At 36.6% G+C, this 24,980-nt stretch overlaps 2 protein-coding genes across 3 annotated transcripts; one reads left to right on the top strand and one right to left on the bottom strand.

The window, feature by feature from the left end:
- The first annotated feature begins 2,355 nt into the window (after nt 1-2,355).
- LOC129787087 (V-type proton ATPase 116 kDa subunit a 1-like) lies at nt 2,356-8,652 on the top strand. Of its 2 annotated transcripts, none has more exons than XM_055822395.1 (4): nt 2,356-2,571; nt 5,305-5,456; nt 6,078-8,208; nt 8,275-8,652. In XM_055822395.1, exons 2-4 carry the CDS (start codon nt 5,340-5,342, stop codon nt 8,538-8,540), a joined length of 2,514 nt encoding a protein of 837 aa, XP_055678370.1. In that variant the 5' UTR covers nt 2,356-2,571; nt 5,305-5,339; the 3' UTR covers nt 8,541-8,652. The 2 variants fall into 2 exon arrangements, with proteins under 2 accessions (XP_055678370.1, XP_055678369.1); XM_055822394.1 differs by lacking the exon at nt 2,356-2,571 and adding an exon at nt 4,833-5,200.
- Nucleotides 8,653-9,166: 514 nt separating this feature from the next.
- On the bottom strand, nt 9,167-23,219 carry LOC129787086 (mucin-5AC). The gene is made up of 5 exons (XM_055822393.1): nt 22,814-23,219; nt 13,441-13,625; nt 12,140-12,356; nt 11,203-11,887; nt 9,167-11,140 (listed from the first exon to the last, which is right to left on the bottom strand). Exons 1-5 carry the CDS (start codon nt 22,836-22,838, stop codon nt 9,640-9,642), a joined length of 2,613 nt encoding a protein of 870 aa, XP_055678368.1. The 5' UTR covers nt 22,839-23,219; the 3' UTR covers nt 9,167-9,639.
- Nucleotides 23,220-24,980: the final 1,761 nt, after the last annotated feature.

The following is a 24,980-nucleotide window of genomic DNA, read 5'->3' as shown; positions in this document are numbered from 1 at the left end:
AGAACATTAAAAAAGGTATTTTTTTTCCTTTATTAATAATTCAAGCTAAACAAAAATTGTCAAAATATAAAGGAATTTTAAATAGTGATTAAAGAATTAGCATTATGTACATAAGAATTTGCAAAATATTCCAATTAATTGATTTTTTTTTAAATTAATAATAATTTCTGTAGGAATTGTCGTACGATATCACTCCGACACTTCCACCAAGTTGAAACCATTTGTGAAATGGACAGTAATGGTGTAATGTGATTGGACCATGGATGGATGACGTCACTTAAGGCTAAAATAGGGCCAAAATAGGGAAATCAACTACCTTGATGCAAAAAAATTATGCAAATTAATTAATTTTTCATGATTTTAGCATAGAAATTAATTTGCTTCTTTATTATCTATCGATTTCCCACATTATTTGTTGGGTAAATAATAGTTTAGGGTGCATTTTTGCATATAGAAAATTGGTAGAGGACTAGGCCAAAATAGGGATTTTTATGTCGAAGATTCGTCGGCCGAAAATTGGGGTTTTTTGTCCCCACTTTCGACGGTGTGTCGACACCAGACCCAATTTTTGCCCTGTCTTTGGCGACGAATCGTCGAAGATTTGCCCTAAAATGTTACTTGAATTTGCCCAGATTAATTTAATTAAAATATTGCATTATTTTTGATATTTTTAAATTATTTTATACCTATTTTCAATATAGGAATATGGAAAAAATTAATTTACATGCATAGGTACTTTGTATTTAGAGATAATTGCATTTAGGAAAATATGACAGGGAAAATTTTCGACAGATTTAGGGCACTTCCTTCCCTATTTTGCATTAAAATCTAAGGAAACAAGATAGGGAAAATTGTCGACGAAAATAAGGCCACCTGATTCCCTATTTTGTAGAAAGAGGAATAGGGAAAATCTTCGACAGAAATAGGGACACCGGTCTTCCTATTTTGTAGAAAGAGGAATAGGGAAAATCTTCGACAGAAATAGGGACACCGGTTTCCCTATTTTGTGGGCAAATATAAGGCAGAATAATAAGGAAAATCTTCGACGGATATAGGGCCGTTAGTTTCCCTATTTGGTAGGCAGAGCCAAGGAACAGAAATAGGGAAAATCTTCGACGGATATAGGGCCGTGAGTTTCCCTATTTGGTAGGCAGAACTAGGGAATAGTAATAGGGAAAATCTTCGACGGAAATAGGGCCAAAGATTTCCCTATTTGGTAGGAAATAGAATTGGGACAATTTTCGACATTTGGTGGGCACTCATTGCCCAATTCAGAAGAAGGAAAATTGGGAGGAAAAAATGTCGACGGATAGTCTACATGTTTTGCCCTATTTCTTGCATAAAAAATAGGGAAGGAATTTTTCGAAAAATGGCCCAATATTCTTCGACGGGGAAATTATTGGGCCACTCATCAAGGAAATCTGTCGAATATTTGCCCACTCATGCATTTCCTAGCAAATAGGGCTAAAGATGTCGACAAATATTCGAGATATATTCGGCATTTCCCTATTTAGGGCAGAACGTGTTACTTGGGATATTCCTATAACTTTCTTCAAATAAAAGTCTTCATCTAGAGGAAATTTCACCCCCCTGAAATCAACTCTGGTGAAAATCTGAATGATTTATTTTCAGCATTTTCTACATTTGCACTCTAATTGATAGACGGAGACAGCATAAATAAACACAATGTTGTTTGTATGAAAATTTGACGATGAATATTTTTCATGCAGTCATGCTAATTAACTTACTCGCGCTGATTTTTTTTCGTAACCCATCTCTTATATACGCAAAATAAGGAATTTTGGCTAATTCATGAGATCACATTGATCGCACCTTCAAAAGTCTCAAAAGGCAATAAGATTCCAATTTTGTCGTGTTATCATGTCTATGATAATAATCACTTAGCACGGAATCTCCTCCTTAAAGATAAAAAAGCTCCACAATAATGGCCATGAAGAATGCTTTTGTGTGTGGGAAGATTATGCAATTATGTGGGGAGGATTTTATGTAAAAAAAAAATCATGATTATTAAATTTCCCTTTTTTGTGAAGAGGGGAGAGTTTGGAGGAAGTGTGGGATTTTTTTTTGTAAGAAGAAGTGAGACTTGTAAGTTAATATGGGTCTGATAACCCCTGATCTGGGAACGATTGGGATTTGTAAGGTGATAGAGATGCGCCTCCTCGTGAGCTAATCGCCGCTCAGCGGGGCTTTCTATGTAGTTGAGGCATGGTGTGTTTGCAATTCAGCGGCTAAAGTACGAGGAGTTTGTTTAAGTTAATAATAAATGACGGTGAAACACACTGAAATAAAACGCACACAATTCGTTCCGACGACTTGTACAAATCATATTTCACTTCAGTTGGTTGTTGCTTTCCTCGGCGAAAGGAACGTTTGAACCGAAAGCTGGGACAGGAGGAACTTCAAAAGCTCCTCCAAAGTTAACTTTTTCTTTAACGGAGTATTAAATCGGTTTGAGATCTCGAAGGAAAAATTAAGGAATTGTGTGAGGATATCAGTGAAAATATTAAAAAAAAAAAGTCAAAACGGATTAACGGATCCAGCTACATCAATGTAAGTTCTATTCTCACAAACCCTTCCAGTGAATATTCTTTAATTCTGTAAGAAGTGGATATGCCTAGGAATTTATCAATTTGCCCTCGTTAATTAATTCGTACAGCCGTGGATGAAATAATTGAATCCAATATCGATGTTCTGTGAGCCTCCCAATTTTTCCCCCATTTCGAGGCGACTCTGTACCTCCCTCACATGACTCGCGCCGTTGAAGAGAAAAGACCTTCAGCTCACGAGTGTGTGTTTCTTTGCGAGACGTCTCCAGAAGACGACAATATCACATGCCTCGAATAATTCGTAATCTCCTTGCCCAAGTGATAATAGCAGGTACTCGAGATTATTAAACTCACCATCCTTCGGCCACGCTGTATTGAGGTTTTTTTTCTTTCCAACCACATGCGAGAAATTTTCACCTTCACCCAAACTTTGCAATGAAAATCCATCTGGTTAGAAGTCATTAAAATTTTATTGGTCGAAATGATGAGAAAAAAATCAGAGAAAATGAGTGAAAAATGCGCAATTGTTCACGGAATGTTCAGTGTCATGATCTCGCATTGAGATGTGGCTGCATTATGAATAAATTAATTGCAATTTCTTCGGTGGTGGTGAAGGTCGGTCATAACCACCTGATGCTTCTTCTTTTACCAGGCATGTGACCCTTTGAAAAGAAAATTCTCCAGCACATTTTCTTCCCCACAATTTTCTCATCTCACGTGATTTTGCCCCCCGCGGAAAATCACTCAACATCACTATCACTCACCTGATAGCGCCTGATACATAAACTTTGAGCTTTTGGCTTAAAACATCTCTAAGAGCTTTTGTGGAAGCTTTAAAGTTTCATTGTTTCGGACGGAGTAAAACATTGAAACTTATTTGAAAGCTCAACTTAAGTATTGCGCCTGAAAGACGTTCTTCTTGGAGAGTTATCCTCATTCTTTCTTTTAAATGATTCTTCTGATGGAATATAAAAAAAATTATTTTGATTTACTAAATATTTTAATTATTATTTAAAATAAATTAAAGATTAAATTAATTTTCAAAAGGAGATAAATAGAAAAAAGAAATTATTTAGCGAAAGATAGAAATCTTTTTACGCGAAGAAAATTCAAAGAATAAAATGAATTTTCATGCAAATTCATAAAATAAATTTTTTATAAGTCTTATTCTCGAAAATATCGTTGCTAATTTTGCTAGATTAGAAAATTCTGTTTAGAAAGAATTTAATGAATAAGAAGAAAATTAAATATTTTAATAGCCTTCATTAGAAAATTTAAAGTCATAAAATGTAGCAAAAATATCTATTGAAATTAAAGCTTTTTAGTCACGTATTTATGCTGCTGACTGAGAAAATCAAATTAGTTTTTCACATTTTAAATTAATTAAAATGTCTCAAGTGTATACAAAATCAGATAAGAATTTCTGACAAATATGTATTCTTTTCATTTTTAATTAGCAAACTTTTAACCCTATAAGGATCATTGGATTCAAAATTACTCATTTAAATCCCTTTGAAATCGAAAAACATTTTTTCATTAGCCCATAAAATTATTAAAACTGATAAATTTTGCAAAATATAAAGAAAACAAATAAAATGTTTCAATGTTTCTCTTTTTCTTAATACAAGTCGCGAAAGGGTTAAGAATAAGCTAACTTCCTCACTGAATAATCTACTAAAGAAAATCTCTAAAATCCCCATTTAGAGCGGAATTTCCTTAAATGATTTTATCGTCTCAAGGCAAAAAGAGTTTTTTTACCCAAAGATTTTTTACATTATTGTTAAGATTGTAAAAATTTACGTAAGCTGAGCTTCTCAGCCTCGCAAATACCTTGAAAATTGTCTCTCTCTCAGATGGCAAAAAAATGTGGCTCACATGCCTCACATGGAGAACACACAAAATACCGCTCTGGAGAGGATTTATCCAGCCATTAGTGATGTCAATTTGCACCTCACAGCTAATTGGAGATCATATTCTCACCTTACTCTCTATTATATATTTTTATCAGAACGGAAATTTAATAAAGCAATTCTGAACTTTTTCACAATCAAAATGATAAGATCTACAACGTGAGACATAATAAAAGATGATTTTATTATCCATATCTTGTGCGGAGATTATTGAGAAGTATAGTGAAAAGAGGTTGAGAATACTGCAAACACACGTCTCACGATATGTTGGGAAATTCTGAGTTTTTCTTTTGAGAAACTTGTGCTTAATAATAAAAAAAATGTCTCTCTAAAAGCACTCTAAATGATCTACATTGAGCTGAATATATTGTAATGAAAAGCCACAGAGGTGACGATTTTGCTTGTGGTGATAGAAAAAAAAAAACATTTTAATCTCTGATGACTCTCTTCTCGTGACTTCTACACAAATAACACACGATCGCAGCTCCAACTCACCTGGAGCACCACCTCAGTTCATTTGGTTCCACTTTGAGTGCCACACACTGGCGTGATCGTGTGCAGAAAACTCGTGAAAAATACCCCATAATTTCCCCCGTCTGCAGTAAAAGTGATTTAATCCTTTCTGGGAAATACCGTGGCTTTCCCCCTAGTTAATCCCCATTTGATAAGAGATCGCGGGAAAAATGCCTAAACATGAGGGGAAAAAGAAGGAATACTCTCGAGGTTGGGTGAATCAAATCATTTTGAGAGATGATCAAGAATTTTGTTTTTAATTTAATCACAGTGAAGTGGCATAACGAATGAATTCTTGTTTTCTCCACACACAGTCCAACAAGGAGAGCAACCTCAAGCCAGTTCCAGCATGGGGGCTATGTTCCGGAGCGAAGAGATGGCCTTGTGCCAGATGTTCATTCAGCCCGAAGCGGCCTACACCTCCGTTTCCGAGCTGGGTGAGACTGGAGCGGTCCAATTTCGCGATGTAAGTAAACATGGTTGAAACTTTTCTCATAAAATTCGCAATAAAAAATATTCTGAATGATAAGAAATTTGGGCTAAGCTCCTGAAGAATTTGCAAATATTTTTTGAGAGATTAAAATTTATTCTAATTTGGTTTACTTTAATATTTTGTAAAAAAAATTATTAAATTATTCAGAAAAAAAAAAATATTTTTCAAAAAAAAATTATGATGATTTTATGCAAATTTTGCTCTTTTACAAAATTTGTTAGAGATAAAGTAAATTATTTAAAAGATACACAGAGAAAATTCTTCCTCAATCCACACTCAGAACATATCGAAAATAATCAAAAATTCTCCAGATTTTTAAAAATAATTTTCATTGTTTTTTTTTGTATTTTTTTAATTTTTTTTTTAAATATTCATTTCTATGTTTCCTTTTGAAATCTTTTCATTAATAAAGACAATCTTTTTTTACACCATTACATCAATTTATTGATTCAAATCGGATTTATTCTTAAGGAAAATCTAGGATTTTTTTTGTAATTTTTTAAACTTAAATGAGGCTCTTTTGTTGTTAAATAAAATAAAAATCATAATTAACTAAAATTTAAATTTCTTTATTTTTTAAAATCTTCCCAACAGTTGAATGCGGAAGTTAACATCTTCCAGCGTAAATTCGTCAATGAGGTTCGTCGTTGCGATGAGATGGAGCGCAAGCTGCGCTACATTGAGGCCGAAGTGAAGAAGGACAATGTTTCGATCCCGGATCTACCGATCCAAGATGCTCCAAGAGCTCCAAATCCGCGTGAGATCATCGATTTGGAAGCTCACCTTGAGAAGACGGAGAATGAAATTTTGGAACTCTCCCAGAATGCTGTAAACTTGAAGTCCAATTTCCTCGAGCTAACTGAATTGCGTCAAGTTCTGGAGAAGACGCAGGGATTCTTTGCGGATCAGGATTCCCTCAATATGGACAGCATGAAGAGCAATTTGATTGGGGATGAGAGTGGTGCTGCTGCCCAGCAAGCTGGTGCTGGAAGGCTCGGATTCATTGCTGGTGTCATTCAGCGTGAGCGCATTCCTGGCTTTGAGCGTATGCTGTGGCGTATCTCTCGTGGTAATGTCTTCTTGCGTCAGGCTGAACTTGATCATGCCCTTGAGGATCCATCAACGGGCAATCCACTGTACAAGACGGTCTTTGTGGCCTTTTTCCAGGGTGAGCAGCTCAAGAGTCGCATCAAGAAGGTTTGCTCTGGCTACCATGCTTCGCTCTACCCATGCCCAAGTGCCCATGAGGAACGAGAGGATATGCTAAAGGGGGTCCGTACGCGACTTGAGGATCTCAATTTGGTCCTCAATCAGACTCAGGATCATCGTCAGCGTGTCCTTGTGAGTGTTGCCAAGGAATTGCCAACATGGAGTGTGATGGTGTGCAAGATGAAGGCCATCTATCACACTTTGAACCTCTTCAACATGGATGTGACGAAGAAGTGCCTCATTGGGGAGTGCTGGGTTCCCGTTTTGGATCTTCAGGTTGTGCAGAAGGCTCTTTCCGATGGATCAGCTGCTGTGGGCAGTACAATCCCATCATTCTTGAATGTTATCGAGACTAATGAGCAGCCACCAACATTCAATCGTACCAACAAGTTTACGCGTGGCTTCCAGAATTTGATTGATGCCTACGGTGTGGCTTCGTACAGGGAATGTAATCCAGCTCTGTACACCATCATCACATTCCCCTTCCTCTTCGCTATTATGTTCGGTGATTTGGGACATGGAGTCATTATGGCACTCTTTGGCGCTTGGATGGTGATCTGGGAAGAGAAGTTGGCCAATAAGAAGGCAGGAGAAATCTGGAATATCTTCTTCGGTGGACGCTACATTATCCTTCTCATGGGCCTGTTCTCCATGTACACGGGCTTCGTGTACAATGACATCTTCTCCAAGGCAATGAATATCTTCGGTTCACGCTGGAGGATCAACTACAACACCTCAACAATTATGCGGAACACCGATCTTACCCTGGATCCCGCCAATGAGGACTACGACGAAGATATCTATCCACTTGGTTTGGATCCAACGTGGATGTTGGCAACAAACAAAATTATCTTCCTCAATTCCTACAAAATGAAACTCTCCATTATCTTTGGAGTCGTTCACATGATCTTCGGCGTGTGCATGAGTGTTGTGAATTTCAATCATTTCCGTCGCCGTGCAAGCATCCTCCTGGAGTTCCTGCCACAGGTTGTTTTCCTCATTCTTCTCTTCCTCTACATGGTCTTCATGATGTTCTTCAAGTGGATCAACTACGGCTACAAAGGAGCACCATTCATTCAGAGAGCTGGCTGTGCCCCATCAGTCCTCATTATGTTCATCAATATGATGCTCTTCAAAGAAGGCAGTCCCCTTGATCACTGCGAAGAATTGATGTTTGACGGACAATCAATGCTGCAGATGATCTTTGTAGTTATCGGTGTAATATGCATTCCAGTCATGTTGCTCGGGAAACCGCTGTACATCATGACACAGCGCAAGAATAAGGGTCACGCGGGGCACAACGGGGACATCAATCAGGGTATGGAAATGTCTCCAGAGCCAGAGGAGCCCAAAACATCCACAGAAGCTCCATCAGGGGGTGCCCATGGGCATGATGATGAACCCATGTCGGAGATCTTCATCCATCAAGCCATCCATACCATCGAATACGTTCTCAGTACGATCTCTCACACAGCTTCGTACCTTCGATTGTGGGCCTTGTCACTCGCTCACGCACGTAAGTTCCTAGAAAAAATCATTTTCTATCCATCAAAATCTAATACTTTTCCTTCTTCTTTCACAGAATTGTCTGAGGTGCTGTGGAACATGGTGATGACAATGGGTCTGAAGCATGATAGCTACGTAGGAGCTGTAATGCTCTTCTTCATCTTCGGCTTCTGGGCCCTCGCCACACTGGCCATCTTGGTCATGATGGAGGGTCTTTCAGCCTTCTTGCACACCCTCCGTCTCCACTGGGTGGAGTTCATGAGCAAGTTCTACGAAGGTCTGGGCTTCCTGTTCCAACCCTTCAGCTTCAGAGCCATCCTCACTGCTGATGAGGATGCCTAAGTTTTCCCCTCAAAAGAGCTTTGCTGAAGCGGTCTTAGTCGCAACACTCGGTGTTGTAGCGGCACTATTAAATTGTTTGAAATAAAACATATTCCATTGTTGAGCAATTAAAGTTAAAGGTGTTTTAATATTTTCTTTTAAAGTTTGTAGAGGTGCAAAAAACAGGATAAAATTTTATTTAGTTTATTTTTTTTCAAAATTTAGATTTTTTATATCATAAAAATTAAAAGAAAATTTAGTTAGGATCATTATGGGTTAAGAATTTGTCTCTTTTGCCTACATTTTGGAGGAGAATTCTCTTCAAAACTGAATTTAAATTGATAAATACCGTCAAGTGGGGTAAATAGGAACCACAAATCTTCAATTAAATAAATCTTGGTCTTATTTCTTTGAAGAATGATCTAAACAAACTCTATTAGTGGTATTAGATTGATTTCTTTCCTGGTTTTGATTAGAGAATTAAATGTCTAATTTTATAAGCCCCAGTCTCCCCTTAAAATGATTTTTGTTACAAATCATCGAAATATTTTTCAATTAAATCTTTTCTTTTAATATTAAATAAATAAGAAAGAGAAATTCTTTTATTTTTTCCTTTTTGCTAATTAATAAATAAGTAAAAAAAAACATTTTTCTAGATTTCTTTTTATTTTCTTTATTAAATTCCGATGTTACAGACAAAAAAAAACTGGGAGTATTCTCCGTACTCAAGTTATCCGACGATGTCACGCGAAAAATGTTTAATGCGAAAATAAAACAAATAACATCCTATTTACACGCGTCTTCCAGGACCTTTCGGCTTCAAATGCGGCAATTTTATCACTTACAAGCTATAGCGTACAAAAATACTGGCTGAAGATTTTTTTTCTTTTTACTAGATCGCTCTCTGCTGGAATTGTTCAACAAACATCCTCCAGAAATCTCCTCGCTGTGGCGGTTTCACTAATTTTTATCCTCCATGATTTTCTTACTTTTGCCCAAGCACCAAAGTCCAGAATTTTGTCGCATCTGCGAGGAGGGAGGAATTTGACTGGCTTTAAGGATAATGGGGAAAATTTTTAGGGATAGGATTGATGGGGGGAAGAAAACAGTTGAAGGCTGTTCAGTGTTTCTTGCTCTTGGTCTTTGTCTTGCCAAAGTCCTCAATAATCTCATATTCAGAGTAGTCTCGTGGATTTCCGCTGTATGTATCGTAGTACTGGTAGTCGTAGCTTGCATCCTTATCATTTGGAACAGCCGAAACCTGTGGTGGTCGCCTCGTTGATGTAGCATCAGGTGGTATCGTTGGAGCCTTGGAGAAGTTGGATGTTCTCGATGCAGACTTTGTGGTGGACTGATGTCGTGCCTTTTCTTTCTCTGCCCTCAATTCATTGCCACTGGCGGCAATATTCTGCGAATGAGCTGTCTTCAAGAACTCATCTTCAGCACTGTTAACCGGTGGCAATGTTGCAGCTGTTACTTGATAGTTTGTTCCAAACTGATAGGTAGCAGCATTTGTTCCCGTTGTCTTTGGGAATTTCCTTTTGTGCCCGATTTTGTGTCTAGCAAAGTCCTTCTCATACAGCTCAGGATGGTACTGTCCATCATCTTCATCGTCATCCACTTTAGGTGTTGGAGCTTGCGTGCTGGTACTTGGCAGATAGCTAGCTGCTGAGAATTTGTTAAACTGAATTGGACTGGCGGTCTTTGCCTGCTCAACCTGAATCGCCTTAATAGCAGCAAAAGCATCAACGGGTTTCTTATAAGTTGTTGGTTTGAATGTCGTCGGATCGTAGAGCTCTTTAGGTACAAGTGTTGAGAATTTCTTCACCGTTGATGGAGTGTAGTTGTCACCATTTCGACTAACAGTCTGGTACCTTTCGTAGTTAACAATAGGCTTCGGTGTTGTCACAGCAGGCAGGCTAGCTGCAGAAGTAAATCCTCTTGGTGAAGAACTCTGAACTGGAGCCGGAGTTGAGTAGAAGCTGGCTGTTGTTGACGAAGGAATTGGGCTGCTTGTTGCGAGTGGACCCACCTTGTTCGTCTGATAAGGGTTGTAGGTGAATTTACTCTGTTGTACCGCCGTCAAATCATAGTTTGAATGAGGATTGAATTTATTATCTTGCGCGAATTTCTGTTGTGGTTGCAACTGAGTTCTAGCTTCTGGTGCCGTCTGGTAGTTGTTGAAATTGAAGCTTACTACGTCTTTTTGAGCAGGAGTCTGACCAAGATTTTGCCCAAGATTTTGACCTAGATTTTGACCTGGATTTTGAGGTGGTTTCTGTGTTGATGGAGTCTGGAAGTTTGTTGTACCTGCTGACTTCTGTTGCAGTGTTGTTTTATCATTGGCATTTCCAGCAAAGTAATCAGATGATTGTCTACTTCTGGCTGTGTCTGCGTTGTAAGGTGTGTAGGAGATTGAAGGATTTGGTGAATGCTGCGGTTCGAGGGATGTTCTGAAGTTTTGCTGAGGATTGAATTGGGAAGGTTGTTGCCTTGTGAATGTTGTATAAGCAGGTGTTGATGAGGGAATCTTGAAGATCTCCTTTGATGTTGATGTTTCCTGACTAACTGGCCTAGATGTTGATGAAGCTGCATGGAAGTTTGGCTGCTGCTGTAGTGGTCTGTAAATTTAGAATATTAAAGTTAACAACAGCCTTGACTTAATATGTCTACAAGTGTTTACCTGTATGTAACAACAGCTGGTTGTGGTGATGCACTAGGTGCTGCCTGAGGAGTTGATCTGAAGTTATCTCTGGAGGTGAAGGAGAAAGAGCCCTGAGTGCGTAAGTATGGCGGAAGAGACGATGGCGCTGCTGTGACTGAAGCCGAAGCAAGTTTAGTGGATGCTACTGTGCTCGATGGTGCCTTCTCCGGTGCTGTGCTGATGTTGTTGAGGGTGGAAATGAATCGACTGCCTCCACGACCTCTCTGCCTGATTCTTACTGATGCCTGCCTTGGCTTAACAGTGCTCGTTACCGGTGTTGGACTGTAGTCATTCTCGTAGTCTTCTTTTCCGTTGTTGCGATTGTTGAAGAAGTTCGAACTGTGCGATCCTCGGAAGATTTCATCATTCCCACTGAATCTCTGTGTCTCAGGGAAGACTGGAGCCGCAGGGATTGGCTTCGTAGTTGTGGTTGTCGTCGTTGTTGACGTCGGACGGTACTCTGACGCCCTTGAGACACCCTGATAGTAGTTTGCATTGTAGGCAAACTCATTCCTATTCACCTGCGGCTGTTGACTCGATGTCGTCTGAGGTTGCTGTGTTGTTGCTTTTGTGGTAACTGCAGGTCTGCTGAAGGCATTCGGTCCGAATGTTGGCGCGTGTTTGCTCTGATTCACAATCACCTGCTTACCGCGACGAGCATCACCTAAAAGACACACCAAAAATGATGAATTGCACCTTTGGTCGAGAGTTTTTTTTTTTTGGGGAGTGCCATTGTCTCCCACGTTTTGGGAAGTTTGAGGCTTTTCTCACGCTTTTGTATTGTTTGGTATTATTATGTGATTTGAAGCTTGAAGAAATCTCATAAATTTTAATGGATGTATAAATTTAAAAAATAAAATAAAGATTTGAATTAATAATGAAAAAAAAACTCTGTCAGTAGAGCAAATTAGCTCACCTGTTTCAGCTCTCTGCAGATGGAAGGTGGCTTCCTCTTCCTCAGCAAATGGTGCTCGTTTGCTTTCAAAGCCAGAGCCAATGCGATAGAGGTCAAAATTGTCACTTCCATAGTACAGGGTAGCCGCTTCGCAGTCCACGTCTCCCCAATCAGCACAAATCTGTGCCTCTTGGTCAAAGGCCGTCCCATTGGGGCAGAGAAAACGGAAATCTTGCACCTGAAGCGACAAAAGATCGCAATTCTCAATTTTCCAGCAACAACAACAGAAAATCCCTCCATTCAATGCAGAAGGGGTCACATGTTGTGACTCAATCATGATCATTTTGCGATTGTGTCTCTCGTGCACATCCTCCCCCGCTTTCCCGCCACACATCGCAAATTACTTTGTGGTTTTACTATCGCGAACACGACTCCTCCGAAACTTACGGCTTCTGCTTTAAAGGTCAGTTTAGTCTCTTGGGAATATGAAAGTGAGTCGAATTTTCATGCGCACCAAAACCCTATGGGAGGGATTGTGTGTGTGTGCCGCTTTTTTATTTAGTTTTTACTTTAAAATAACCTTTTTTTTCGTCAAACTCATCTTCAGGCTCATCTTCATCATGTCTTTTGGTGCACAGAGCGTGGCAAAATTGCTCAATTAGACGAAAAGTTTTATGAGTGGGAGTGCAAAAATATATAATAATCAATGAAAGTGCAAAATATGTATATGTTGTGAGAAGTTGGGAATACTTTTAGTATTATTATTAGGGGAGGGTGTTCAAAATTCGGCAATCATGAGCTTTTCTTTTTCCTTTCTTTTTAATAGAAATATTAAAATTTAGTGGAAGGAACGTGATTTATTTTCTTTATTTTAAAAATACTAAAAATTCATTTTAAATTAATATTTACTTTGTTATTTTTTTTTTTTTTTTCAGATGATCGATGGATTTTTTTATACAAAGAATGTATTTTTTAGGATTTATTTTAATAAATTTTTAAGCAAAGATTCAAATCAACTTTAAATTGGTTTTTGGTTTAATTAGTTTAATTTAGGGGAAATACCTTTTGCTCAATAAATTAGGAGATTTATTTTAATATCAAAATCTGGCAAATTTTTAAAAATATTTTTTAAGCTTCATTTCCTTAATTTTTTATGATTTTTTAAAGTTAAAAATAAGCTCATTTTTGGAACCTACTTCCCTTTAAGTAATCACTCCTAAACACTCACGAAAGATGCATCATTTTCCATCAATCTAGCCTAGAGCAACATAGAGCTTTTTCCTATATATTTAAGAATAACACAAAATAATGAGCAAACTTACCCCAACTCCTGCAACTTTCACACACACGTGAAACATTTGGCACTGCGTCTCGGCGTCCGCATAGTAACCCCCCAATATTTTATCTCTGCACGAAAAGCTCGTTCGTGGCATATTCTCGAGACTATATGTGGGCCATGGTTTTCCTGCTGCAACCTCCAGGAGTCCACAAGAAATTGTTACGATTGCTAAAGCAGAAAATTATTATTTTGCAGTAGAAATGTAAGCAAATTGAGGGGAGATTTGAATGAATGTGGAGGGCTAATTTGAAGCTTCTGCAATTCTTGGCCAATTTGCCTTGTCTTCTCGCTTTGAAACCATCTCCATACACTGTGACGAAGACATTGAGGTGTCATGTGGGAGAGTGATATTTTAATTTCTATTCCTCAATAGAGAAGAATTTCTTGATGGCTGAGAAGTGATGCCACCGTGAGATAGGAATTGAATTGTGAAGAAATCACTTTTATTTATTGTTCTGGTGAAGGTGTTGATGAGTCGTTGGGGTATAATTAAAACTCTTGAGGTTCTCTTTGTGGAGTGAAGCTATAATTTAACTAAAGTTTTCAAAAAAAAAAAATTTTCTTCTATGGGAAGATTTATTTTTGGTCAAAATTAAACGGATTAAATAATTCAACGATTAAAAATTCAAATTTTGCAATCATTTTAGCAATTCTTTGACAGCCTTTTTTTGACAAATATGCTATTAAAAGCTGTCAAATTATTACGTCAATTTTTAAATACAAAAGCATAACGCAAACTTGTAATAAAAAATTAGAAGAAAAAAAAACTCTAAAACGTCTCTCGCAATGACTTAATTCATGCTGAGTTAAACATTTTAATTAGAGATGATTTAAATTTCAGTTTTTTTTTCCTTAAACGTTCGAGACTATAATGACATTTCCCTTATAATTTTGTTGTGTATTTTACCAATCAACTGACGAAAACTCCCATTCATTTTTCTCCTGTGAGGAGACGGCGTGTCGTCTTCGCAGTGACTCAAGAAAATGTTGAATAGAGACGAAGACGATGAACTTTCATTTGCAAAATAGCACGCGAGACGATCTCACATAATTCACGCGAGGCAAAACATGGCGAGAGTCTTTGCGGTGTATGTGTTGCATCATCCACAAACTATGCCTCATCTTCATCAATCTTTGGCCTGGTGCACAGAAAGTGGTGACGACACTGATTAGCACGGCATTTTCCTATCTAATACTTTTTCCCATCATCGAGCGAGAAGATGCGCGACAAAGAAAGGAGGCATATTTGCAATTAATCGCCATACAATCGATCAATTAATTTATTCTCCTCCTATTTTTCCCTGCATTTTCTTCAACGACTAATTGGGGATTGTATTGCAAAATGAGGGGAAAATCTGTTTTTTTCTTCTTCGAGCATTTCTGCGCGGGACATTAATCACAAAATTGTGAAGATCTTCCTGCTTCAATTGTTACCTCATCATCTCGACTTGGCCTTTTTAATATCCATTTTCTTACACCCTATCGCGTGCTTTAGATCTCCCTTTTGGACTATTTTCACGGGGCACTGGGCAATAAATTCATTCACAAGATCATGCATTCGTGTTGCAACATCATCAACATCATGTTTGGTGAATTTACTTCGTCTTCTTCTTTTATTTTTTCTCCATTTGCAATAATGCAGAGATTCCCCGATATCTGATCACATCAATCAAAAGTACTTCTCTACCAGACTTTTTTCACCTAACTACACTTGCATTACAAATGGGAGGGCTCACGGAGAGATGAAGAGTTTCGATACAGAAGCAGGGAACTTTTCAAACTTTATTAGTTTTTATTACAATGAAGAGAAACACAAAAAAAATTAAGAAAATCTCTTCAGAAAAAATTTGCAGTGAAAGAGAAAAAAGAAATCTTCATTAAAGTTTCATCTTAACGGGTAAAATTGCTCACAGCCTGGAGTTGCATCTGATTTATAGGCACTGTCACATCAACTGAACTATTTAACCACGATAAATGTGGAGTCTTGAAGGTATTAAATTTGTTACAGCGATGATTTGTCAAATGAAAATTTATAAGCAGTTACATAGCAAGATTATCCAATAAAAATGTAAATTAAATCGACAGCTTTAAATTAATTACTGTCATCACTTTGCCATCAATGAGCTTTAGGCACTGATTAATTTTCCTTTTGGTATTTTGTTGTAACGGGCGATGTTTTATTGAAAAGAAATTTTTCTTTTAGCATAGAAATACATTAATTACATAAGGGACTAGTGTTATAGTCGGAAAGTAATTTTTACACGACACAGCTGGGCCAAAATAATTGATATTCTCACCTTATTAGAATGTTTTAACATTGGGCCTTATTCAGCGACCAAGAATCCCTTGAAATTCGTTTGAAATCTTGAAATTTCAGTACAAAATTTAAAGATTTCAAGGGTTTCTTGGTTGCTGAATTAGGCCCATTATATGATAAAAAAATTACGAAAATTGTTTCAGTTTCTACATAAAAAATATAAAAAAAAAAATAAATAAATTATCCGAAACACTAAAAGCTTGTTTCTAATCGCTTTTGATTTATGAGACTTTGAGAAGAATTTTAAATCAAATTAATCCCATTTTCCATATGTACTTTACAACGTAAAGAAAACTAATGAATCCATAAGGAAGCAGACAAACAAAATAATTCACTTTGCAAGAGTCTTGAGAGGCGTTACTGACAACGTTACAACTCTTTAGTATGATTTATTGAACGGAGAGGAATTTTCTTTAATATGCATCACCTCAAATAAAGTCTTTATGATGGTGACACATATCAAAAGAATTGCCAACAAATTTCTCCTGATTGTCTCCACGTGATAATGCTCATAAAAAGAGGTGAATTTATTTCATACAATACTCCTCTTTTGGGATGTTTTTTTAGCATTTAACTTTCTTTCATTAGCAGCCTCTGTGCGCGGGCTTTACAATCTTCCCCAATGAATCTACTTTATTGAGAGTTTTCACTTAAATATTCACACACAAAAAAGCATTGCATAAACAACTCTGGGAGAGAATTACCTCCTTGTGGTGCTTAAAGTGGTTTGAAATTTAATTGATACTAAACAAAAACACAATCAACTTTAGAGCCACGATTTCGTTTATCGGTTTATGGAGTATGAATGAATGAAAAAAGCACGGAAGATGATCATCCTACGGTGCAAATTGCAATTGAAAGATCAAAAGCTCTCAATGCGGCTTTAGCATAATTCCCCATCATCCATTAATCGATTGAGTGTTTGTGATTAATTGCTGAGGGGAGCCCCTCATGTTGTAAAAAAAAGCAGCGAAAGATGATTTACTGGTAAATCTCTTTGATGAAGATGCCAAGTCCGGCTTTTTTTTTCTTTCACATTTCTCACATTGGCCCCCACGACGGTAACACAAAAAAAATCCTCGCGGAGGTACACGAGAGTCGGCCCCTATTGGTGATGAAGATAAATCGCCAATATGACTTTCCCTTCATATCTCCAGCAGTCCATCTGCTAGAGTAGACACAATGATGATCACCCACACGAAGATGGTTTCCTGGATCGATATGGTGCCGCAGTGTGTTTCCACTGCAGTTGGTTTTTCATTTACAATTGCTCAATTAAGAGTTTTTTTTTCTTACTTCTCCTCCTGGCTTATTTACTTATACACCGATTCAATTTTCAAAAAGTGAATGCAATCCATTCCACAATGCAGTGAAGTTGGTGTGTTTATGCAGGGGAGATGCTAAACAATAATAAGGCAGAAATAATGAAAATTGCCCAACATGATCTAGAAACTGTTTTAGATTGAAAACTCTTGCAAGATCGCGACGTTTCATTTTTTTTTTCGCCGTTTCAAGCAAATTTCTTGCAAATGAGTTAAATTTTTCACTGTTGGAAGCATTTGCATGGAGAAAAAAAAATAGAGCTTAAATTAGTTTGAGTTACAGCTTAAAGTTTATTCTTTTGCGAATAATGAAGAGAATTAGGAATTCGAAAAAATTAGGCTCACTTGGTTACATTCAAATGAATATTTTGTTCTTGAATTTTCAACTTAATTTTTCATACTCAAAAACTATTAAAAATTAAGAAATTAATAAATTGAAAAAAATCATAAAATATGTAAGTAACTATGTACATAATAATTCATTTAAAAGCTCCAGAGAGCTTTCGAATTAATTACAAAAGGTTCATTTGGAATTTGCATAAGAAATTAAACATTTTCATCTCAATCTCATGGAAAATAAATCAACGTAAATCATAACTAATAAATTGAAGGCAAATTAATGTAGTTGTTCGCCCCTCCATCAATTTGATTATTTAATTTGTAAGTCCTATTTTTTGCTTAAACCGTGAATTACGACCTTACGGCGATTTATAGTTTGTACATCACATAAGACAGATGGGAGTGAAATTGATTGGATGCTGCGCCACAGAAAGGAGAGAAATTGTGTCATAAAGTGACATAATTGGACTTTGATGGAAGAACAAATCAACGCGATGTGGGAACGACACTGAACATCTCACTCGTGTGGAATCATCATCAAGACGAGGAAGTGGACTCTTCTCAAAAATTGACGGAAACCACGAGAGGTTTGGATTAACGACTTTTTGATGTTTTTCAAAGAGATCTCTTCAAGCTGTTTTGAGTGGCGCAAGTCTGCCAAATAATGGCTTTTTGGAGAATATTTTGCAAAATGTACTTTCGACATTTTTCATTGACCACCTTCATGTGCTCGGGCTAAGTTAATGAGTTCCTGATCGTGAAACACTTCACGTGGAGTGTGGAAAAAATATCCATAAAACTCAAGAGATATTCGTATTGTTTCCCTCCCCTCTCCATACTCCATCAGGGTATAGTGTGCAATTAATCAGAATGAGTTTTCTGCAGCCTATACAATGAGTTCTTCGAGAAAAGTCCATTTGCTTACAAGACAAAAAAAATCACGCACCACGGAAAAAAAATTATTACAAATCTCACAGAGCATATTATACAATTTGAATAGTTTTGCCTGTTTTTTTTCTGCACAATGTGGTAATTTTGAGTACGTATATATACACCAAATCATACACAAACTGAACATCCAGCAGCTCTTTTACCATTGAAATTCAATATATAGGTACTTTGCGCATGGAAGTAATTTCCCTTCACACATCATCATGCTCGTCTTTTTTTCTTCACACCTGAGTACCTCTTTTACTGCTTTTTTCTTGATGGCATTTTGTCTGACAAATTGTGCGGGAGGAGAGCTTCAATGCGAAGAAAGAACTTAATTATTTTTCAAGAGCTTTTTTTTTCACGACAACGCGCGAATTTGACCACAATTAGGAAATCGATCGCGCAACAATTGCGAGCCTTCTTCGCGTACGGCTTTCACTCTGTCACGAGGAATTGTCAGGAGGGTGGACAGGTGTCAGTCTCCTCCACAGAAATCTCTCAGCAGAGTTATAGAGAGCTTTTTGCAAGTCACCGCTAATGTCTGTGGGAGGAAGTTTTCTCTGCCTCTTTCGGCAAATTCATCCATTTCTTGCTCTCTACGACCCTCGATGGATTTGCTTTTTTTTCTCTCAAAGAGACCTTAAACAAACTTTGCACGCCAGCTCAATGCCGCTTTTGGGCAAAAAACGCATGAAAGGTTGACAGAATTGGTTTTTCTTTTATTTAATTACTCCTACTTGAATTTTAAGTCTTGTGCAATTTGTTGAGGGTGTTCCATTAATTAGCTATAGCCTAACAAAAATATAGAGAGAGAAGAAAGCTTTTGAAAATATAAATTTGAATAACTGCTATATCTTAAAAGCAATACAGTTTTTTTAATATTTAATTTATTCGTCTTTTAAACATAAAAAAATTATATTAGTAAAAATTATCAGAAAAGAAGAATAAGAGCTTTTTTGCTATATATCTGGATAAAAGCTTTTAATGGGATACATTTTACAAAGGTGAATAGAGTGAATATAAACTTATTTTATTTGAAGGTTTTCAAAGTTGTAAATTGGAGATAATAAAGCCATTTTTCCAGAAAAAAATATTTGAAAAATATCCATTAATGAAAAAAAAAATTTATTCAAAAATAATTAAATTTTTCTTTTAAAATTACAGATTTTTCAAAAAGAAATAAAAATTAAAAAAAAAAAAATAAAAATTTATTAATGCTCTGAAATCGGAAAATTTTTTAAGACCAACTCTACAATTAATTTAATCAAAAGCCTTTAAAACACCAATGAATCATTGAAAAAAATTAAAAGAAATATTTGTGATAAAATCATAAAATTAAAAATGAAAATTTTCTTCCTTCAAGTAAGTATACGTAATTGACCAACAACGACATATAATTAAAAGCATTAACGTATATAATCGCGTTAAAATATTATTAAATTAAACCGAATAAATTCCGCTGCACTTTCGATTCTCTCACACTTGGAAGCCCCCCTGGTGTGTACAATGAAGATGGGAATAATAAATTCTCAATATAGCCCCCTTGATTGCACCGAATGATCATGATGCGTCTTGGTGAGCATTTCACGCAGAGCAATGGCTCACAAAAATAGGAAGTGCCACACGGAGAAATTCTCCGGCATTATGTGTTGATGATGAAGATGCTGTAATCCATTCTCATATGTGTGCGATTCATGCAACTAATCACAAAATTCGCCCATATCTGAAAGGTGATGCAACGTGGCATAATTTCCGCCCCGAAACTCCGAAATGCGCGCACACACAAGGTGCTCACCACCAATTACAGGAGCATGATAAATTTTCACAGAGTATTTACCACCAAATTGCCATGCACATGATATCAATCATTTTTTAAGCGTGCAAATTGATTAAGTGTGTTTAGCAAAATGATCGCGCGGGGATTCTTCGTGTCTTTTTTTTATTTTTGAGTAGATCGCACGTGATGCAACACGCAAGATCGTCTCGCAGGTATTACTGGACGGACAGGTAGGTATATACTGCAAGCAAGCCACTGTACACAAAGTTTTTTGTGTACAGGTGTATCAATTTACTTTCCGCATTTTGTGCGGTTGGATTTTTGAGCAATATGCTTATGGGAGTTTGTGTAGAGACGATCGCGCGGACTTATTCGAATTGAAGCGCGTATTGCGAAATAGTCTAAAATGTAATCTTGCGATCGCGCCTGTTCCCATGTTTTTGTAAAGCTCTCTCTTTCTCGATGGAAGGTTTATGGAGTGAATTTTCGCGATCACCGCGCGGAGTGAGATGAATCCGTCTACGATCTTGTGTGATCTTGCTACCGTCGATCATGCAATTAATGGGTGTTAAGATCACCAGGTGGGAATGTTTGCTAAAGAGAGGTTAAGATATAGAGATCACACATTAATGGTGATTTGTGGGTCAAACTTCTTCACTGGTGATCTTTTGCACAATTTTTAGTGATCGCATGCTGAAATGGTGATCGCAAATCTTTCGCATGCCTCTATCGCCGAGGGATCTCTTCTAACGCTGCGTCCTCTTTGGTGAATGGTGCTATTGAATGGCTGCATTATGCATGTTTGAAAACGATGACAACGCAATTACCATCGTCAAAGAGTCCCATAGAAGAGCTCACAAAAATATCTCTGTCTCTCTAATAGCCTGATGAATGGCGCATCCGAATGGGCACATCTCTTGGGTACAATATGTATATGTATATATACGAGGAACAAGGCTCTCGTGGTGGCCGTGCGCACCTCTTAAATGCACACACAATTGATGATTAAATTGTGATCGTAAATCTCAAAGACAAACCACAACCTCCTTAGGAACATGAGACTTTGCAATTTTCTCACCGGGTGTGAAAATCCCGAGGTGGGCAGTGTTGCAATCTTGCATTTTATAATTATCTCTTTTGGGATTTATTGCCATATGCGGGTGGGTTTGAATGAACCTCGACACTCTCATTTGTCTCTCTCTCTGTGTTTTTTTTGTCTTCTTTCCTGCACTCCATGCAACTACCCATGGTTGTTGGGAATATATCAAAATGAATGGGAGGTGGCAAATTAAATGCGAAATACAGTGGAAAAATTATTGCTCTGCTGAAAAAAAATATTCCAACAACCGCACACAATTTATCTTACTTTTTTTTTCGGGGGAGAGAGATAAAGAAATGAGATCTCCCGCGAAACGCGTCTCAAATGTCGTGCAATGGGTTTTTCTTATGGGAGACTTCTGGGTGGTGCAAAAACAACGACCACAACGCATGATGAAAGCATATTGCGCGAAGTTCACATAATTAGTCATCTGTGAGGTGGATTCCGTGGTTTTGGGCATTGACACAAATTTTGAAAAGTTTATCACTTTGTTGCTGCTGAAGAAGCTTTTTTGCGTCAATGTTTTGGGTTGGGCCGTCTCAATCAAATCAATACAAAAAAATCGATGAGGTTTGATTTCAAAGAAAGCTTTCAAAGCAAAAAAACAGCGAGAATAGAGAATTGAAGTTATTGAAGAGCTTAGAAATTAGTTTTCAATTTATATCAATTACTCATGATTTTTTTGGAAGATAAATTAAGAGCTTTTTATGTTGAGGAGAGGAATGACTTAAAACTGGGACATGTTGGCTAATTATTTTTAAGGACTACAATTTATAAATTGAAATTTAAAATAAAAAAAAAACATTATAAAAAGCAAATTATGACAAAAAAATAAGACTTTTCTCGCAGGTACCTATTAAAAAGCTCCTGAGAACTAGATAAATAAAGAATCTTCTTTTTTTCTAGAAGTTCCATTTTAATATTTTGAAAAGAAAATGTCAAATTGAAGGACATTTATAAAATCCAAAAGCGTTCTAACCCGGATATTTCTGGTATATATTTTTTTTTTAAAAACATTTTATTATACTGTCTGATTTCATCACGATCTAATAAAAAATCATTTCACAATAAAATATTCCCAAAATGATTGGGATGAGCTCTTCTTTAAAAAAATTTCTTTGTTTCACTAGAAATGCTAAAGTTCGACTACTTTGAATATTTTAGTTTTATTGAATCTCATAAAAAATCAATCAAGTCTTTGCAATATATCTTCTTGATAATAAATTCTAAACATCACGCCTAAAAGGAATTTTACAGAATAGAGCCTTGAAAAAAAATCAAAAAAAATTAAAGATTTTCTGAAAAATCTTTTAAAATTCTATTTAAGAAACTGCTAAGGAGAATTTTTTTAAAGAATTCATAAATTTTTATATATGTATATATTTTATTTAAATAATATTATCCTTTATATAATTTAAAAAAATATATTAATAAACTAGAGAATTATTTAAATAATAAATAAGGTAACAAGTAAATGCTGCAAGAAGTATAAGAAGAATTTTCTCGAAAACTATTGTTAACCAGATTGCAGAAGCTTTGAAGGGAATTCCTTAAAAATCAAAAACTCACCTAAAAAGTATGCTAAAAATCCCATTTTTTCCAGGACTCCAGTGCTAAGCCTTCACCAAAGATAATAAAGATACAGAAAACCAGGAAGAATAGTTAATCCACTTGGACACTCCACTGCACAATCACACACAGATCACAAGAAAAACAATCTGTCCAGGAAACCTAGAAAGGATTTTTGAGCTCCTAGGTGAGCATTTACACACGAAAAAAATCTCCCAATTCTCAGTCACTGCCTGCTCATGAATGGCTGTGATTTGAATCGTATCCAATTAATGTATCCAGGACTTTATATCCCAGGGATTTGCACTCTCACTCTCTACGGTGTGCACCAAGAACTGGTGGTTTTGTGCTGCAGACACGGGTGGTTAACACAACTTGTCTTTCTTGCGGTCCAAACGTGAATGACGGTGAATGAAAATGAAAGGAAGATCTAAGGTTGCTCGACGCTGTGTGTGCCAAAGAGATTGCAACTCGATGGGGTCATCATCGCGAAGTCTCTCTCACTCCCGCTCACATTGTTTTTGGCGGGATGGTGGAATCACGATGTTTACGACTCATGGGAATTCAACATTCCACCTCATTTTGGCTTCTTTTGCCCATAGAAATCCCTCCGTGGTGCTCCTCAGAGTACCCCAGCGCATGATATACCTGGTTCCCGCTTTGCAAAAAGATGCCACTCTTTGCGGGTATATCTCCTCGAAGACATACAGAACCCATGTGGAGGGAGTGGGAGTGTGGGAACATGGCATGGAGGACTTCTTCTTCATGAAAAATATTTTTAAAAGACCCCACGCTCCGTGCTCGGGGAAATTTTCGTTTTCTTTCAACACTCCAACCGTCACTAATTGATTTTTAATTCCCACCGCTGCTGGCCCATCACTCTCACCCGAAACAAGCTGGTCAAATATCTATGTCTGACGCTTGACCCACTATGCAAAAGAGCGCACGATGGTTCAAAATTGTTGACATTTTGAACCCCAGCGCAATTCTTTTTGTACCATTCGAGACAACCTCATCAAAGAGACTTCAATGCGTTAGATAATGCCATCATGAATTAACATTCCTTCACTCACAACAGCGCACCGGGTCTCTCCCTTTCGTAGCATAAAAGATTCGCGCAAAAAGTGATGCTCAACGTGATTAAAATTATTCCATGGCGCACCTCAAGTGGGATTGTAATTCAATATCTTTTATGCGGTTTATGACAAAAATGTCAAGTGAAACAATGAGATTTGCAAAGAAGAATGTTGGAATTCTTCGGCAAACTCATCCTCATACCCATCAAAGATTTTGCATTTGATAAACCGATTTATTTTTTGAAAAGTTATTCAAGAACGTTATGATTTAAAGTGCAATAATATTTTTAAAAATAGATTTAAATTAACAGAACAAAAAATAAGAAGTCATAGAAAAATCGTTCCAGACTTTATTTATTTTTTAATTTTTAATTTAGAAAAAATTTTTTTTATTACTTACAAAAAGGAATTCAGAGATTTCGTTCGACTTGAGAAATTTAAAAACAGAAGAATTTAGAAAAAAAAACTTTCACAAGATCGCATTTAATTATTATTGCGATAGATTTTTAAAATTTTTAATTTTCTTAAGCCTTTTTGTTTTATTTCAAGAGCCTGATGAAGATCAAAAGAAGCTTGATTTGATTTCTCAAAACTAAAATGAAATCATTAGAATCTTAAAGAAAAAGTTTATGAAAAACTAAAACGAATTAAAATATTCACGAAAAGTCCTGATTTTTTGTTAAAATTCTTCTCATTTTTACTCCTTGAATAGAATCTTAAGATTAAAAGTTTCTTAAAAATTATTTACTTTAAATTAACAATTTAAAATAAATTTGGCTATTTCAAAAGCATAAACTTTGATGCATCAACACCATTAGAGAACTGATTTCCTACATTTCATAGCTAAAAGCTCTTTATTCTCTCTCGTAGACCTATTAAATTTCTGTGGCATTTTGTCATTTAAACCCCTCATTTCGCCGCCAATCGATTGGAAATAACCAACAATTTATCGTGAGACTTTATTGTACAAAAGTCGAAAGTTCTTATGTGGAATTCCATAGCGGAAGACGCGTGCGATGATAATTTTCTTTTATAACAGATCTTCTCTCGTGCCTTTTTGTACAATTTTCGATCTTACACAAAAAATACAT

The sequence above is a fragment of the Lutzomyia longipalpis genome, chromosome 1 (assembly GCF_024334085.1).
Source record: "Lutzomyia longipalpis isolate SR_M1_2022 chromosome 1, ASM2433408v1".
NCBI lineage: Eukaryota > Metazoa > Arthropoda > Insecta > Diptera > Psychodidae > Lutzomyia > Lutzomyia longipalpis.
This window is presented reverse-complemented; position numbering and strand designations above follow the sequence as displayed.